This window comes from Mustela nivalis (genome assembly GCF_964662115.1).
Source record: "Mustela nivalis genome assembly, chromosome: Y".
In the NCBI taxonomy this organism is placed as follows: domain Eukaryota; kingdom Metazoa; phylum Chordata; class Mammalia; order Carnivora; family Mustelidae; genus Mustela; species Mustela nivalis.
This window is the reverse complement of record NC_139041.1, coordinates 36,196,450-36,213,320: the sequence shown is the minus strand read 5'-3', so window position 1 is coordinate 36,213,320 and position 16,871 is coordinate 36,196,450. Positions and strand designations below refer to the sequence as shown.

General features: G+C 54.2%; 1 protein-coding gene across 1 annotated transcript; it reads left to right on the top strand.

Annotated features, from left to right (window-relative positions):
* Positions 1 to 702: 702 nt before the first annotated feature.
* LOC309856941 (acetylserotonin O-methyltransferase-like) lies at positions 703 to 14,995 on the top strand (the record flags this gene model as incomplete). Its single annotated transcript, XM_082718746.1, has 9 exons — positions 703 to 923; positions 1,951 to 2,137; positions 7,296 to 7,470; positions 8,872 to 9,001; positions 10,375 to 10,443; positions 10,980 to 11,098; positions 12,405 to 12,545; positions 14,486 to 14,608; positions 14,766 to 14,995. 9 exons carry the CDS (start codon positions 703 to 705, stop codon positions 14,975 to 14,977), a joined length of 1,377 nt encoding a protein of 458 aa, XP_082574872.1. The 3' UTR covers positions 14,978 to 14,995.
* Between the last annotated feature and the right edge of the window lie 1,876 nt (positions 14,996 to 16,871).

The following is a 16,871-nucleotide window of genomic DNA, read 5'->3' as shown; positions in this document are numbered from 1 at the left end:
GTGCAGGGCTGCGGAGACACGGCCAGGCTGTCTGCCAGGATGTGGTGGAGACCGTGCCAGTGAGGGGGTCCCAGATACCAGCTGGACGCCTGCACACTGACTGGGGAGCCCACGGATGGCCCTCATCGCCTGTGGGACATGGGGAGCCACGGACGGATGCTCAGATCAGAGGACAAAGGATGGTGACTGCACAACGCCAGGAAGACGGGGCCTCGTATGGGGGACATTAAGGTGACCTACAAAACCAATCAAGTAAATAAAGTGAAATGAGATTAAAAAAAAAAACGATAAATTGGTTCAGTAAGTCTTAATGTGTGAATTTTCTAAATAAAGCAATATAGGGGCATCTGGGTGGCTCAGTCGGTTCAGCGTCCAATTCTGATTTCCGCTCAGGTCGGGCTCTCAGGGTCGCGAAACCGAGTCCCGCGTCACGCGCTGCACCCCGCGCTGGAGCCCTCCCTCTGCGTCCCGTGCTTGTGCTCTCTTGCTTTCTAAACTAAGTCGATCTCTTGAGAAAATAAAATAAAGGGATGTCATAAAGTAACATAATAAAAACGAAAGGATAAAATGAAAAATAAAACGAATGAAAAAAGAACATAATAAAAAGTAAAACAAGTGCAAAGAGAGAAACAAACAGAAATAAAATAAGGAAATGAAATGAAAAGCAATGAAGTGCAACACAAGACAATCTAAAATACGAACATGGCAGGTGACCCTTCCTGCAGCCACGAGACCCCTCCTGCCACCAGTCTCCTGCGCGGTTGCCGTGATGTCCCCATTGATGGGCACCTCGGCCTGTCCTGCCCCAGCATGGACCCGGCGCCCCCCGCCAGTCTCGGGGTCTCAGGCTGCACCTCGATGTCCCCTCCACCCCTCACCCGGCGCCTGCAGTGCTACCGCCGTGCCTCCCGTGCTACCTCCGTGTCTGCCTGGAGTCTCCAGAATTCATGTCTGTGGCCTGGAGATCGTGGCTTCTGGGATGATCATGTTTCCTGCACAAAGTCGCTGGTGTTAAGAGAGAACAGCGGAGCGTGACCCCAAGGAGCAGTGACCGGTGGCCCAGAGGCTCTGGTTGGGTGAGACGCACGGGGAGGGGAGGTCCTAGAGGGAGCGGCACGGGGACAGGCCGTTGCTCTCCTGAACAGGAGTCCACTGTCCACGTGTGGCCTTTGCTTTCTGTCACCTGAGCTGCTCCCGACATCTTGGACACCGATAGATGGACGGCATGGGCTGGGGGAACAAATAGCATGATCATGTTTCAGCGGCCACATTTCGGAGACCCCCCTCACTAAAGTCCCTACCGTGCAATGTTACCAGCAGCAGGACACACGATTAGTAACAGCTTCAGAGCCCAAGTCCGTGGAAGGGGGTGGAGGGCGTTTGCTGGCTGTGGAGAGCTAAGGAGGACGTGACTTCAGACAACGTTGGAAGGACCCTGAGCCGTGGAAGGCAGCTGAGCTCGCCCTGTCTACTGGGGGTTAAATGTGTCCGTGGAATGTGTCCCTGAATCCGGTGAAGGAGGCACGGCCCTGCCCCGCCTGGATCTCAGTGCTCCTGCCCCGTCTGGATCTCGGTGGTGGTTCTGGACTCCAGAGTTGGGGGAAGATAAGTCCCTTGGTTTTAGCCCGGTGGGTCTTGAGTCCTTTGTGATGCTTAGTAGCCCTGAGAGATTAATGACACGCATACGTCTGTCTGTGTCAAGGGGACTAGCGAGTCTTGAGTCCCTGAAATGAGTCATCAGTGGTAGCCTATAGTTTTGGATCCATTCCATCGCTGATGGTGTGGGGAGGGAGGGGGGAGGTGTGGGCTGTTCTGCGGCTGTGTGCGCAGCCGGGACAGAAGGACCCAGCAGGAAGCCAGCAAGGACCCTCCAGCTTTGTCATCCCCTTAATAGGGCTAATGGGATTTTCTGGAGTGATCCGCCTTTGGCTCTCACTGGGCTTCCACCAGCAAGGAGCTCAGACAGCCGCTCGGAGCCGCCGGCCACCCCAGCGCTTGCCAACAGACCCGCACGCCCTGCCGCGGGGACAACCGGGGGCTCTCAAGGCCAACCCGGCGTGGGACAAAGATGAGTTCCCCCGAGGAACAGGCCTTCCGTCTGCTGACCGAGTATGCAAACGGGTTCATGGTCTCCCAGGTAGGAGCTCGGGGGCAACATTCCGCAGGGCGTGCTGGGATCCCGTTGGCGGGAGCTGGGTGAGGAGCTAGGGGGAGTGACCGCTTAATGGGTACAGAGTGTCCTTTCGGGGTGGACTGTCCCGGCACCATGGGCAGGTGTCCGGGCAGAAACTTGTCCTCCACAGAGGCACTTTATTCAAAGACAGGGATCGAAACACTGAAAACCCATTTTGTGACAGGGTCGCACGGATGCTCGTTCATTAACACTCGAAACAGCCAGGGACGGCTTAAGCTAGAGGCGAGGCTGGGGTCCGTCCACAACGTGGCGCGCGTCAATATGTCGTCCCTTCTTGTGGCTGAGCAGATCCGGTGCGGAAACCGGAGACACGCGGGCCCCGTGGGCTGTGATGGCATTGACGCGAAACGCCGAGAACAGCGCATCCGTGGAGCAGGAAGCCGGGTGGTGGTCGCTGGGTGGCGGAGAGGGGTGTGGGGAGGGACAGCCAACGGGCACGGCCGCTCCTTTTCGGAGGATGGGAACGTTCTGCAACCGGACAGAGGTGGTGGTTCACAAGGCAGTGAACGACCCACACGGCCCGGAGTTGTTTTTGTTTAAAACGCCTCTTGCCGATTCTCCTGCTATGTGAAGTTCGGTTTTGTATTTTATTTTATTTTTTCAAGATTTTATCTATTTATCTATTTTATTTTTTAAAAAGATTTTATGCATTTAATTAAGAGAGAGACAGCATGCATGAGCAGCGGAGAGAGACAGAGGGGGAAACAGACTTCCTGCTGAGCAGGGAGCCCGATGCGGGACCCAATTCCAGGACCCTGGGATCATGCATGACCTGAGCCGAAAGCAGAGGCTTAACCATCTGAGCCCCCCAGGCACCCCTAGATTTTATATTTTAAAGCTCCATCGGTGTCAGGGCTGGGGGGTCGACGTTGGCGGGACACACGCATGCTGTGTTGGAAATCTCCGGGGTTCAGGTGCGCAACGTGTCCATGTGGACAGCTGTGCAGACGCAGACGGCAGGAGAACCTTCACAGCTGCTGGGCAGGGCGGCGGTGGACTTCCCTCATGGGACGGGGTGGGGGGGACCCTCCTCGGCTCTTTGCAGTGAGCCTCGAATTCGGAGAACACACAGCTTCACTGTGTACTGGCTGAGCATCGACAAGGCAGAGAGATGTCTAAGGACGGCAGACGCTGGGGCAGGACTGCAGGGATGTGTGCAGCCGGCAGGGTCAAACCCACGGGCACCATGGCACCGCGTGCTTGCCAGTGGTGTTTCAGGTGCCCTGGGTCAGATACCCCAAGACACGGAGACGTTTTGTCTTCCCTGGGTCACTGAGTCACGGACACCCTAACACGGCCGTGCTTTTCTCTTAATTCATAACCAAAGCAGGTGCTGAGTTTGGGCGGAGGTGACTAATATGGAAACCGCACGTCGTCCCCAACCGAGCTCACAGGTCCCCCCCGATTCGGTCTGTCGACCCCCACGGGTTAAGCATTCCTCCTGCAGAGCCTTTGAGGTGAGGAAAAGGACCGCGCTTCGACCAAACAATCATAATAATTGACTGCGTTTCTGTTGCTTGAAGACGCGACTTACTTGTGCTCGTGGAGTGTTTCCAGACCAGTTGGGGCGGTGTCTTCTGGCTCACATTGCCGCGTTATAAATTTTGGGATCAGTACACGTGACGCTGTGTTACCCCATTGTCACACGGTTAATGGAAGAAGACAGAACACGACCTTCACAGAATAGTACTTAATACCATTTGATACCCTAAAACCCAACACAACCTTCACAGAAAAGAACTTGATAGGATCTCAGGGTGCCTGGGTGGCTCAGTGGGTTAGAGCCTCTGTCTTCGGCTCAGGTCATGATCTCAGAGTCCTGGGATCGAGCCCCGCATCGGGCTCTCTGCTCAGTAGGGAGCCTGCTTCCCTCTCTCTCTCTGCCTGCCTCTCTGCCTACTTGTGATCCCTCTCTGTCAGATAAATAAAATGAAATAAATAAAAATAATAAAATTTCATTAAAATAATAAAAATAAATAATAAATAAAATAAAATAAAAAGAATAAATAATAATGATTTTCTTAAAAAATTAATAGGATCTTGATACAATAGAATAAAATGCAATCTTGATGCAATAAAACCCAATACAACCTTGATACAATAAAACTTAGTACAACCTTGATACCATAAAACCCAACACAACCTTCATAGAAAAGAACTTAATAGGATCTTGGTACAACAGAACTGAATGCAATCTTGATACAATAAAACCTAATACAACCTTCATAGAAAAGAACTTAATAGGATCTTGATACAATAAAACTTAATACAACCTTGATATAATAAAACCTAACACAATCTTGAGAGTATAATACTTCATACGACTTTGATACCATAAAACCTAACCGTGACCTTGATAGAATAAAACTTAATCAGATCTTGATAAAATAATACTGAATAGGACCTCGATGGGGTAAGACTTAATATAACCTTCCCGGAACTGTACTTAATATGACTTTGATAGAATAAAACTCAATATGACCTTGATAGAAGGAGTTAATAAAATCTAAATGCGGTAGGAGTTCCTAACGGCTCAGCACAAGATGTCCTGGAATCGTAACAGGAGTGAGTGCGACTGTAGCAAAATAAGAAACAACACCCCTTCACTCGAACGAGCGTTAATGCTGTCTTGATAGAATAAGGCATGAAGCGGCGGAGTGAAGCCCTTCATATGTACAGGGGTTCGTTGCAGAAGAGTTCTTGCAACATTAACAGGATGGTTCGTACAACCTTCACAGAAGAATGACTTGATACAATGTTACTAGAATGAGGAGTAGATCAGGCAGGTGACTTGATACAATGTTAGTAGGGTGGTTCTACAACCTTCACAGAAGAATGACCGGATACAATGTTACTAGAACGAGGAGTGGAACATTCACGTGACTTGATACAATGTTGCTAGCATAAGAGTTTGTGTGACCCTCACAGAACCCACAGGGATACAGCTTAATAGGAGCTTAATCAAATTTTATAGGTGGGGCATCTGGATAACCTTGATAGAACTTTCCTCCAGGGCCTCTCAAATGGGGACACGCCCCTCCCCCCCACTCAGGGGACACTCGGCAGGGTCTGGGGACATTTTTGGTTGTCACGGCCGGGATGCGGGTGCTCCTGGTATGTGGTGGGTGGAAACCAGGGATCCGACCCCACAGCCTACAGTGCAATATGCCTCACCGCAGACAGTCATCCGGCCCCAGGTGTCAGCCAGGCTAGGGTCCAAATACCCTGGTTTCTCGGAATCCGAGTTAACAGGACCCGCATCACAGAGTAACAGTGAGTGCAGTATCACTGTGCACACGGCCGTGTGTGCGTGTCGGGATTCCCGTGCGCTCAGTGAAAACGCAACAACCACCCTACTTATAACCTCACAAAGCACGGAGATGGGACTTACCTTTTTCCATATTCACGTCCATATTTGACGAGTGCCGATCACTTGATGGAGCGAGTGCCGAGGGAGGCACCTGCGCTCTAGGACCGTCTGCGCACGTGGGACATGAGTTTGTGCTTCCATCCTGGCCAGTAATCTCGGTGAGGTCCCCCCGGTCTTGTAGGAGGAGAAAAAAAAAATGCACGGACTTAGCCACGTTTTATGCCTTATGCATTATTTTCAGGCACAACCTGCTAAGTTCTGTAGACAGGTACACAGGAAGAAAACAAAGAACACGGTTTTAGACTGACACCACGGTTTGGGGAACACCGGTGACCTCTGAACACCAGCAACACAACACAAACCATTTGCAAAATGGAAACAACGTGGTTCCTGACTTTGTGCCCGCAGGTTATCGTTGCTAACCGAGGAGAGGCAAGGACCGGGGTCTTGAAACTCAACATGGGTTTGCAGGGGGCAGTGCGGGGCCCTGTCTCTCTGCGGGTGTTCCCTTTGGGGACCACAGGTTCCCTTCAGGGGGTGTTTCTTTCCTACAATGGTTCCCAGGCTGCTGGCTTCTCCGAGTGACGCTGTCCTGGGCATGCCAGGAGGGAGGGGTTCAGAGCCGAGCTTCTGAAGACAGACGGGTGGTGGGGGGATACTGCAGAAGCCCAGACCTGGTCAGACTCCCCCTTTCCCCGAGCCGGCCAGCCAGCGAATGGCCCTGCGACACCCTGAACGCAGGCGGCAGCACCACCCCTCGCCCTCCCCGGGGACCAACCCGTCTCACGGATGCCGTAGTCCAGACAGCTGGTCAACCCCACAGCTCCTGGAGCCGTAGGAACAGGTCCTTCCAAGTGCACAGTGGACGCATGTTTCTTTTAATTTTCTTTCTTTTCTTTTCTTTTTATTTCGTTTTCGTTATGCTAGCTAGTCTGCTTCAAATATTTGAACGTTTGCTTAAATGGTACGCATTTTGTTTTACATTTTGAAATTCGAATTTTTTAATTTTTATTCTTTAACTTTTAAAAAAAAGTATTAAATTTTAAAAAATCATTTAAAAATAGCCATAGTTTCAATTTTACCATCTCCACTGTTTTTATGTGCACGGCTGAGCTCATTCACACTGTTGGACAACCGCCTTTCTCCCTCCGTCTCCAGAACTTTCCATCTTCCCCAGACTGAAGCTCTGTCCCCATGAACCACTACCCCCATCCCCGTCCCCAGCCCCTGACCCTACCCTCTACTCTCTCTTTCTCTAGGTGGGATTCCTCTAGGGACCCCACCTACATGAAATCACACAGGATTCGTCCTTCTGTGTGTGGCTTATGTCACTGGCCACCATGTCTTCAAGGGCCCCCCATGTCCCAACAGGGGCAGGACGCCCTTCCTTCTCAAGGGTGCATCATAGTCCACTGTGTGCGTGGATCATAATTGGCTCATCCATTTGTCCGTAATGCACGCTTGGCCACCAAAATGCATGTTTTGGCCATAAAAATGCACCAAACAAATGCATGTTTGGGCCACCGACAGTGCATCCGTGAACACGTTCAAGTCTTTGGGTCCACACAGAGGAGTGGGATTTCTGGTTTCTGTGGCCATTCTGTGTTTGATTTTTCAAGGAACAGCCATAGCATTCCCCACAACAGTGCAGTGTCCCCTGAAAACACACCCCTGGCTCTCTGGGGTGAGGGCGGTTCCTAGGGCGCTCAAAGCTGGCCCCTTGTTTCCGAGGTTCTGTTTGCCGCCTGCGAGCTGGGCGTGTTTGACCTTCTCGCGGAGGCCCCGGAGCCCCTGGGTGCGGTGGCGGTGGCTGCACGACTGGGCACCAGCTCCCATGGGACGGAACTCCTGCTGGACACCTGCGTGTCCCTGAAGCTGCTTCAGGCCGAAACCAGGAGGGGGAAAGGTAAGCACGTAGCCATTATGTAAATGAGTGGGCGTGGCTGGGGGGTTAATAAAACTTTATTTACAAAGGCAAGCAGTGGGCCAGGTTGAGCGCCCAGGCTGTGTTTCGCTGACCTCACTCTAGAGAGGTCTCTACATGCTGGTGTTCACATCGGTACCCTCACAAAGTATCCAATGTGCAAGAACAAAATGGGGGAAAAAATCACAAGGGAGTACTTTTCACTCAACTAAATTTATCCCGCTAAAGGGTTGCCATTCCTTACGATAGTACCTTCTCCTTTTGCTGTGGAAATGACTTCTGTCTTGTGAAATATGGTGATGACGAGAGGTTTCAGCTGTATGCCCCTCCTTTTGACCATTTTCCGAATTGTCGATTCATGACGTGGTGAATGTGGAAAGCCTGGCTTGAGCCAGAGCGCCCAAGAACAGGAGCGTTGGCCTGGCTGTGGCAGCGGTGCTCAGTGGCTTTTGTGCGTGTGGCATGGAGTCATGCAGCAGCTGGGGTTGTGGGCTGCACATACTCAGGGATGGCTAAGCTGGAGCATCTTGTGGGGGTTGACTGTTCTCAGAGGCCCAGGCGTGGAAATTCAGAAGGTACAAGGGTGCAAGCTAGCTGGAACCAGCATGCGCCACTCCCTGAGAATAGTCTTTGCCCATGACACGTACTGGGGTGACTGACCCTGAGCTTGCACCCCCAGGAGGACACCCCTGCCGGGAGAGAGCGGGGGCAGGGAATGCTCGTGGAGGCGGCGTCTGGCACAATTATCAGTTGTCCCTTGGCCCTGGGGCGCTGGGTGGGTGCCGACACCCAGCTGGGGACCACCTCATGCGAGACAGCGGGGGCTCCGTGGGGAGCAGGGTCCCCACGGGAGGAGAAAGGGAGGTAGCTCGGGCACGGGACTGGCCATTTGCAGACGCTGCAGGATGGGGTAGCTCACAGCAGGGCACTGGCCCAGGAGCAAGGGGGGCTTTGTGGTCCTGGTGCTGCACGTTGCCTGCAGGGCTTCACCCAGGGTTGGTTGCCTGCTGCTTGGCTGAGCATGGCAGAAAGACAGTCCCTGCTCCGTCCACATGACTCCCATTCTGGAGATGGTCATGTCACCAGTAGAGGGTAGGTCCCTATCAGGTGTTATTTTAAAGCCCGCAGATTATAGTATAGGGTTCCCCATCAGCCTCCTTGCCCTTAGCACCTGCTGCTCCAGACCTTCCAACGGGATTTGCCAAAACGGAATCGAGCAGGTGTGCCAGGTGCCCAGTGGCCCCCCTGCTCTTCAAGATGAGCCCCCGGGCGAGAATCTGCTCTGCCCGTGCGAGAATCCTGACGTTGCCGACGCTGGCGCCGGCACACGGCAAGGACCTGGAATCTAACTTCGCCTTTTGTGTTCTCTGGGTTTGTTTTCAGCCTCGTATCAAAACACGGAGCTCTCCAGCACCTATCTGGTCAGGGCCAGTCCCAAGTACCAAGGCAACATGCTGCGGTACCTGGCCAGGACGACGTACCTGTGTTGGGGCCACCTGGCCCAGGCTGTGAGGTGGGCATGGCCTTGATGGCGTGGAACACTGCACCGGGGCTCCCTGGGGGCTGGTTTTGTGGCATCTGTGCAGCTGAAGTGCCAGGTTTCTTGTAGATCAAACACGACACTGCAAGGTCTGGACAGCCAGAGCAGATCGGAGAGACCCTCATGGTCTTGGCTGAAGGAATTCAAGAAATGCAAATCTGCCCAGTTAGGAGTCCTGTGGTTTGATGCTCTCCAGGGAAAGGGCCCCGGGCTGGGGAGACAAGGTGGGGAAGATGGCGCACAACAAGATTCTGCCTGAATCGCGATGGTTGTGTGTCTCACAGCTGCTCTTGGGCTCCACACTGTGGGTGTCTGGCGCTGGATCACTCTCTGAGGTGGGGTGTCCTGGGCTCTGCAGGGCGTAGAGCAGTGTCTCTGGTCTTCTCCCATCATGCACCACTACCATCTCCCGTCATGATAATAAAAAAAAATGTCCCCAGACATTGACAAGTGCATCTTGGTGGCAGAATCACCTGCAACTGGGGAGCAGTGGCAGAGATGGATGAATATATAGATGGGCAGGTAGAGAGGTAGGTAGATAGATACAGGGATGGATGGATGATAGCACAGGGATGGCTAGATGGGTGGATGGATGGATGGTGGATGGTTGGATGGATGAACAGGTGGATGGATGGACGAATGGAGGGATGATTGGTAGATATAGGGATCTATATCACATAGATGATAGATACATGGATAGATAGATAGATATAGGGAGGGACGGAGGACAGTACAAGGATGGATGGATGGATGGTTGGATGGATGGACAGGTAGACAGATGGATTTGTGATACGTAGATGGATGGATACGTAGATGGGTAGGTAGGTAGGGAGATTGATAGTAGATGGATATTGATGAATAGGTATTGATAGATATTAATAGATAATAGATGAATAAATATTGATGGTATAGATAGGTATTGATATGCATTAGAAGACATATATAAATAATAGATATCGCTAAATGGGTATAGATAGATGACAGATACCAATAGGTATTGATAATAGCCCAGCAAGGCTTCTGCTATCCCCGGAGGCCAGCCGATCAGTCCTGTGGACTTTCACATCCCCTGACTGCACATTATTTCCAAGCTTCCTTCAGACGGTCCTTACAGCCCACTGCTTCCTTGCTCACACGGCAGAGCTGGGCTCGTGGTGCAGCCTGTCACCCTGAGCAGACTCGATGCCGGCCCAGAAGGGGGTATGAGTGTGTGTTTGGTGACTGACTCCCGTCCCCTGCTTGTCCTGTCTGTGATGGGAGATGAGGTTGTGTGATCCCACACGTGAACCAGCGGGTGCTCCCTGAACGTGTCAGATCCCGGGTGACCACGTCCTGCCCGTTTGCAGGGACGGCAAGAACCAGTATCCAGAGGCGTTTGGGGTTCCCTCGGACGAGCTCTTCACCGCGATCTACAGGTAATGCCGAGCGCCCACGCTTGTGGGATGGACGGTCTTTCAACGCACTCACCGCGAGGAATACATGGGTCCAATCAGAGCAAAACAGGGACGTTGATATTTAAAATTAAAAAAAAAAAAAAGACGACATTTTTTTTTGGTGTTGGTCAGTGTCCTGAGCACGCGGGAATCTGTCCTTCCTTCCCAGGGGCTCTACGTGCAGGAACAGAGATGTACAAAAATGAGGAATGGGTTTTGCTTGGGTCAGAGTCACCCGGGTAGTAGGTCGGCTCTAAGAATGCACATGGCACTGCTGTTGGTGTAGGGTCTGGTTCCACAACCCCCGGGTGTTGGAGCCCCGATGGCTCTTTGCAGGGTTCCTAGCTGACCGGGGGCTGGGAAAGGGGAGAAGGATGGGCAGGAGTGCAGAGTCCCCAAGGCTGGTGCCTCCTGACCCGTCCCGGGCTTCGCCCTTGTCCAAGTCCCCTGCTCCGGCCAATGCTTCTCCCCTGGTTTGGATGTCCACACGGTCTTGACGGGCGTGGTTTTGCGTGCAGATCTGAGGGCGAGCGGCTGCAGTTCATGAGGGCTCTGGAGGACGTCTGGAGCGTCAGCGGGAGGCACGTGCTGGCCGCCTTTGACCTGTCCCTGTTCCCGCTCATCTGCGACGTTGGCGGTGAGCGTTGGCCCCACAGGTGGGGCTGTGTCTTGGAGCTAGTGTGCTCCCTAGTGTCCCCTGGGGAGGGAAGACAACTGGGCCGCCATTCAGGATCGGGGAGAAAGCATCTGCACATGTCCTGTAGGCTGAGAGGGTCCCAGCTTCTCCTGGAACCGGGTGGACCCTCTGTGGTTCTGACCCCGTGCATCAGGGCGGGACAGAGACTCTCTGCCTCCAGGGACGCTGCCGGTGCCCAGGCCACACAGGGGTCGACATTGGTGTTGCTCACTGAGACACAAAAGGCTTTGGACCATGGTGGGGTGCACCAGTCATGCAACTCTTGGAAAGCACTCAGCTGGGCCATCTAGTCGACCTTCCCACACTGCCTTCCTGGGACACGCAAAGCACTGTGTGGGGCTGCCAGGGGCTTCTGGGCTCTGGGGGTCCTGATGCTAACACGGATGAGAGGAATGCCCATGTCTTGACCATCTTCTGGGGCTGAAGACTGGGTGTGGCACATCCTACAGCAGATATAAGAGTGGTGGGTCGGTGGGTCGTCCCTGTCCTAAAGGGTGGGTGGAGGTCGGGGCGGCCAGGTGTAACTCGTGGTCCCCTTCAAGCAAGTGCTCTTGCCCTGACTGCCCCTGCTGGTCCCATAGAGGAGGCACGAGGAGCATGAACCCCATTAGATGGGGATTCAAGGGCTCCCGACACCATGTTGGCCCAGGGGAACGTTCTGGGGTGACGCCAGCCTGACGTTGGGTGTGGCTCCATCCTTTGAGCAACACAATGACTTGCTGCCTTGGATCGAGCTGCCCAGGATGCAGACAGGCAGCAAGGTGCATCCAGGAGGCCCCCAGTCCTTGGTCTCCAGATCTGAGGTGCTCAGACCTGTAGCCCGCATCGGGGCAACCTCCCCTCCACTGTATTTGGGAGGAGGGCGCCATGATTGGGAGCCCTGGTGTGGCTTATTCAAAAGTGACCCCTGTGCTCGGCTTGCTGTGAGACTTTGGGCACATTCCATGGTCTCTCTGTGCTGCAGAACCCTCAGATAACGGGGCAGCCCCACATGGGACTGTTGTGGTTCCCAAGTGTGTGTCTGCCTATGAGGCACACAGAATGGGGTCATGGTGATCAGCAGGTCGGTCCAGCCAGGAAGATTTGAAGATTTGGGGGCTCACGGGTGACGATGGAGCCGTGAACACCTCCAGGGGGGCAGAACCATGTCCCGCACATGGACGTCCTCCCAAGGGTCCATGGTGAGCCAAGACGCATGTTCCTCATACCTTCCTGTCTGCCTGTCCTGTTCCATGTCCACTTCCAGGCTGCTCTGGGGCTCTGGCCAAGGAGTGCACCTCTCTGTACCCCGGGTGTCAGGTGACCGTGTTCGACATCCCCGAGGTGGTCCAGACGGCGAAGAAGCACTTCTCATTCCTGGAGGACCCGCGGATCAGCTTCTGTGAAGGTGGGTGGCTTCCGTGCTCTCTGCGTGTGCACCGGGAAACACAGATGCCTCCGCCGGGGGCTCAGGTCAGGCCGAGGTTGCGCCGTGGGCACGGCTTCCTCTGCCTGCAGGCAACCGCCCTCAACTTAGAATTACCGTCACAGCGTACGGCTAGATGGTGTCCTGACACTTAGTTCTTTCTCGAGCATTTGGCTGGGTGGAAGACTGTTTCCTCAAAATTTGTGTCCACCTAGGATTGGTGCATGGGGCTTTATTTGGAAACACGGTCTTTGCAGAGTAATGAAAGGAAGGATCTGAAATGAGCTCGTCCTGGGTCAGGGTGGCCCTAAATCCAAGGACAGGGGTCCTTGTGAGAGCCGGAAGAGGAGACACAGACGCAGAGTAGAAGCCACCTGAAGATGGAGGCAGAGACGGGCACGATGTGACCACCAGCCCAGGGACACCTGGAGCCCCAGAAGCTAGAAAAGGCAGGAAGGACCCTCCCCGGGCGCCTCAGAAGAGAGCAGAGCCCTGCCCCGCCTGGATCTCAGACGTGTGGTCTCCAGAGCTGGGAGTGGACGGATGCCAGTGGCTTAAGCCCCCAGCTGGTGTTGCTTTTTTTACACAGACCCCAAGACCTGCACGCGGGTGTCTAAATCCCTGCTGGTACGTGAACTGGGTTGAAGGGAAGCTCGCGGACATCTGCTGACTCAGAACACGAGGGAGACTTTGCCATTTTGAGGCTCAGAAGCCATCAATGTGGCTGGGGTCTTCTACCCATAGGGTTGGATTCTGGCTTTATGTAACATCTCCCAGCTATGCCCATCATGGATATTTGGGTTACGGTGGGTGGACTTATTGTTAATTTTTTTTAAAAAATCACATTAAAATATAAGTAATCTTGATGACCAGGTTTGAGGCCCCTTTAATTTTGCAGCCAGCAGAGGGCCTGACTTGCCTCACCCCAAACCTGGCCTCTGGGAGTCTTTATCACAAGTCTTGGGACGAATTGATGTGCTTCCTCTGGAAAATGGGAGAAACACACAGACTTCACAGGTTGCGGGAGTCGGGTGAGAGAGCAGATTACCTTGTTATTACTCAGCTGAACTGGGCTTCTGCCGGCCTCGTCGTTGGTCACGAAGGGGAACCTGGTGGAAACCGCCCATGTGTTCTTCATCCTGGGGTCTGGATTGTCTCCTTCATCTGCTGTACACAAACATACGGCCCACCAGATGTGGCCCCCGGGCCAGAATTTGCCGAACCCCGTCTTCTGTGGCCGATGGAAGAAAATCCGTTCGGAGGAGTCCCCTTGTGGTCTGCCCTACATCATAGGGAAATGCCTGTGGACCTCAGATTTCCTGGGCGCCTCAGGACAGGGCAGCGTGATGGACTGACCCCTGCAGAATCCAGTGCACACTCTTCCCAAATCCCTGCAATTTTGTACAGTTTGGACAACATTCGGCTGCCGGTTGACCCCGCACACCACAGGTCTATCCAAGATTTCCTCCAAAATTGGTTCTTCTTGCAGGAAAAATATTACAAGAGTTGAGTCTTTGACATCATGGACACATGGAGGGTCTTTTTGGGCATTTTCATTCTTCAATCAGGAAAACACGCATGGACTGTTGACGTACTTCAACGCGTCAGGCAGGAGCTGCGGACCGATCGCTCGGGGTATCCTGAAATCAAGGCTCGGAGAGCTGTGTACTTGCAACCTTAGGAAATAAAATAAGAATAAAATCATTTTGCAGATCTGAGTGATGGAAAGGGACCCCAAACACTGTCCCAAGTTTTCTCGTCTTCCCCGAGACTTCCTTTGCTCAGGGCGAGGTCTTCCCCTCCTGGCCGGGAAGACGTGAGGACAGCTCGACACCGTCAGGTGACTTTTGCATCCTGGGTGCAGGTGCGGTCATGTGGGGTTGACTTGCTGACTGACCCCAGGACACCTGCCTGTGTTATAGGAGATTTCTTTAAAGACCCACTTCCGGAGGCAGATTTGTACATCCTGGCCAGGGTCCTGCACGACTGGACCGACACGCGGTGCTCACAGCTGCTGGCGAGGGTCCATCGCGCCTGCAAACCAGGTGGGTCGTGGGGCCGCATGAGGGCGGAAAGGTACCCGGGGCAGTGGGAGAGCTGGCTGGGCTGGGGGCTAGGGGCCGGGGCAGCCAGCCTCTGAGGTCGAGCGGGCAACCTCATGCTGCCTGGTCCCTTGCTCACGGCCATCTCTCCCTGTCCCAGGCGGCGCCGTCCTGGTGATCGAAAGCCTCCTGGATGCAGACGGCCGGGGCCCGCGGACCACGCAGCTGTACTCGCTGAACATGCTGGTGCAGACGGAGGGCCGGGAGCGGACCCCCGCCCAGTTCCGCGCGCTCCTGGCTCCCGCCGGCTTCCAGGACGTCCAGTGCAGGAGAACGGGGGGCATTTATGATGCCATCCTCGCCAGGAGGTAGCTCCCCGTGGGTCTGCAGCGACCGACCCAACCGACACCCTCGCCAACGGCGGAGCGGGGGGGAGTCTCCGTGAGCTTCCGAATTTCTGGGGGGCTGACGGCGGAGCGGGGGTCTCTGCTGGCTGTTGCCAACTGCCCATCACTCTGTCGATTTTGTCCTGTTCTATGGTGTTCTGCTCTCTTGTGCTCTAACCCAACCTGTTCTGTGTCTCCTACCCTACTCCGTTCCGTTCTGTCCAATTTTCTTTCTTTCTACCCTGTTCGACTCCATTTTCCTGGATTTCTGGCAGCAGAGGGGACAAAACTGAGCACCTGTGAGCCTCACCACACCCGGTATTTCGATGCCCAGACGAGCGCAGTCGAGCTAACCCACACCCCTTCCCGGGGTGACTCTTTTATCGTCGTCACCGAGGACATTTCAGATCTGCTGTCTCAGCAACGGGCAAGCGTGTGATAGTCCGTGACCGTCCCCCCGCTGGACGTTACGGCCGCAGGACTCATTCCGCTTCTCACGGGAGGTCTGTGCCCTGGGAGCTCCCTCGATCGCCCCGATGCTCCCCCAGACGCTGGGGACCGCCTTCTGCTCTCCGCTTCTGCGAGTTCCGCTCTTGTAGACTTTGTCTTGATCTCAGGTGGGGCAGGGGTGCCCTGTGCTCTCTGTACCCATTTCGCCCACCGCGCCTCCCACCCCGGCAAACCGTGACTCTGTTCTCTGCGTCGATGACCTTGGTTCTCGTGTCCTTTGACGTCCCGCGTACAAGTGAGACCACACGGCCTCTGTCCTGCTCTGTCTCTCTTGGCACCATAACGGCGAGTTATTTTCATCTTTCTTCTACTGTGGCCAAGTAGAGGTGCTGTGGAATCTGCTGTTTTAACCTTTTCTCGGTGCCCCGTGCCGTGGCCCTGAGCGGAACCTGAGTGGAATCACAATACCGTACAACCGTGGGCACCACCCGTCTCCAGAACGTTCTCGCCCTTAAACGGAAGCCCCGTCCCCATAAAGCACGAACGCCCTATCCCTTCCCTGAGACCCTGGCCCCCAACATCGTATGGTCCCTGTCTATGAACTTGCCTGTTCTACATTCAATTGCAACGTTTGAACAAGGGATGCCTCTACGCATGTGTGTGTCTGTGTCTATGTGTGTGTGCGTGTGCGTGTGCGTGTGCGTGTGTGTGTTTCCCCCAAACACTAACTTCTTGAGCACCAGGTACCCTGAATTTAGGTATCGAGTTTCCCAGACAAGCCAATACCCATCCCACATACTAACCCTAACCCTTGAGACTTACACGCTTGTCTCCAAGACCTGGACACAGCACCTGCTGGTACAGGATCATTGTTTTAACCTCCACAGGGCTGCAGGGGAACCCACAGATCATCTTGACGCTGTAGGAGGTCCCTGACAGCAGGAAGGATGCAGGTTGGCCATGTCTAGTCCCAGGATTTGCTTCTGAGACTAAGCTGACCTTGGGCAGGACATCGGCCCTGTTGGGCCTGCAGGCTTCCCATTAAAGAACGGGACTGGTTCATCTATCAAGCCCCGTGTATCTCACACCTTCTGTGAGTTTAAAGGGGTTGAAATCCATGAGTCTCAAAGGGGGTGACTTTCGTACGGTCTGGAGTCCTTCTTGGGCCGTCCCTTGAGGAGGAGGTCCTGCCTGCTCGTGGACGGTGGGAACCAGGTACGAGGTTCATCACCCCGCACGGCCCAGTTGGCCCCAGACAGTGGACCAGCCCCCAGGTCTCCACAGTGCTGAGGCTGAGACGGCCCGGGTTAACACGTGACCCCGTTGGAGCTTTGCCAGGGTCATGGCTCTCGTGACCAGGTCTGGTTTCAGGGATGTGTAGAAGGCTGCCCGGACCCTGGCCGGCTGAGGGCTTGGGTCAGGCCGACCGG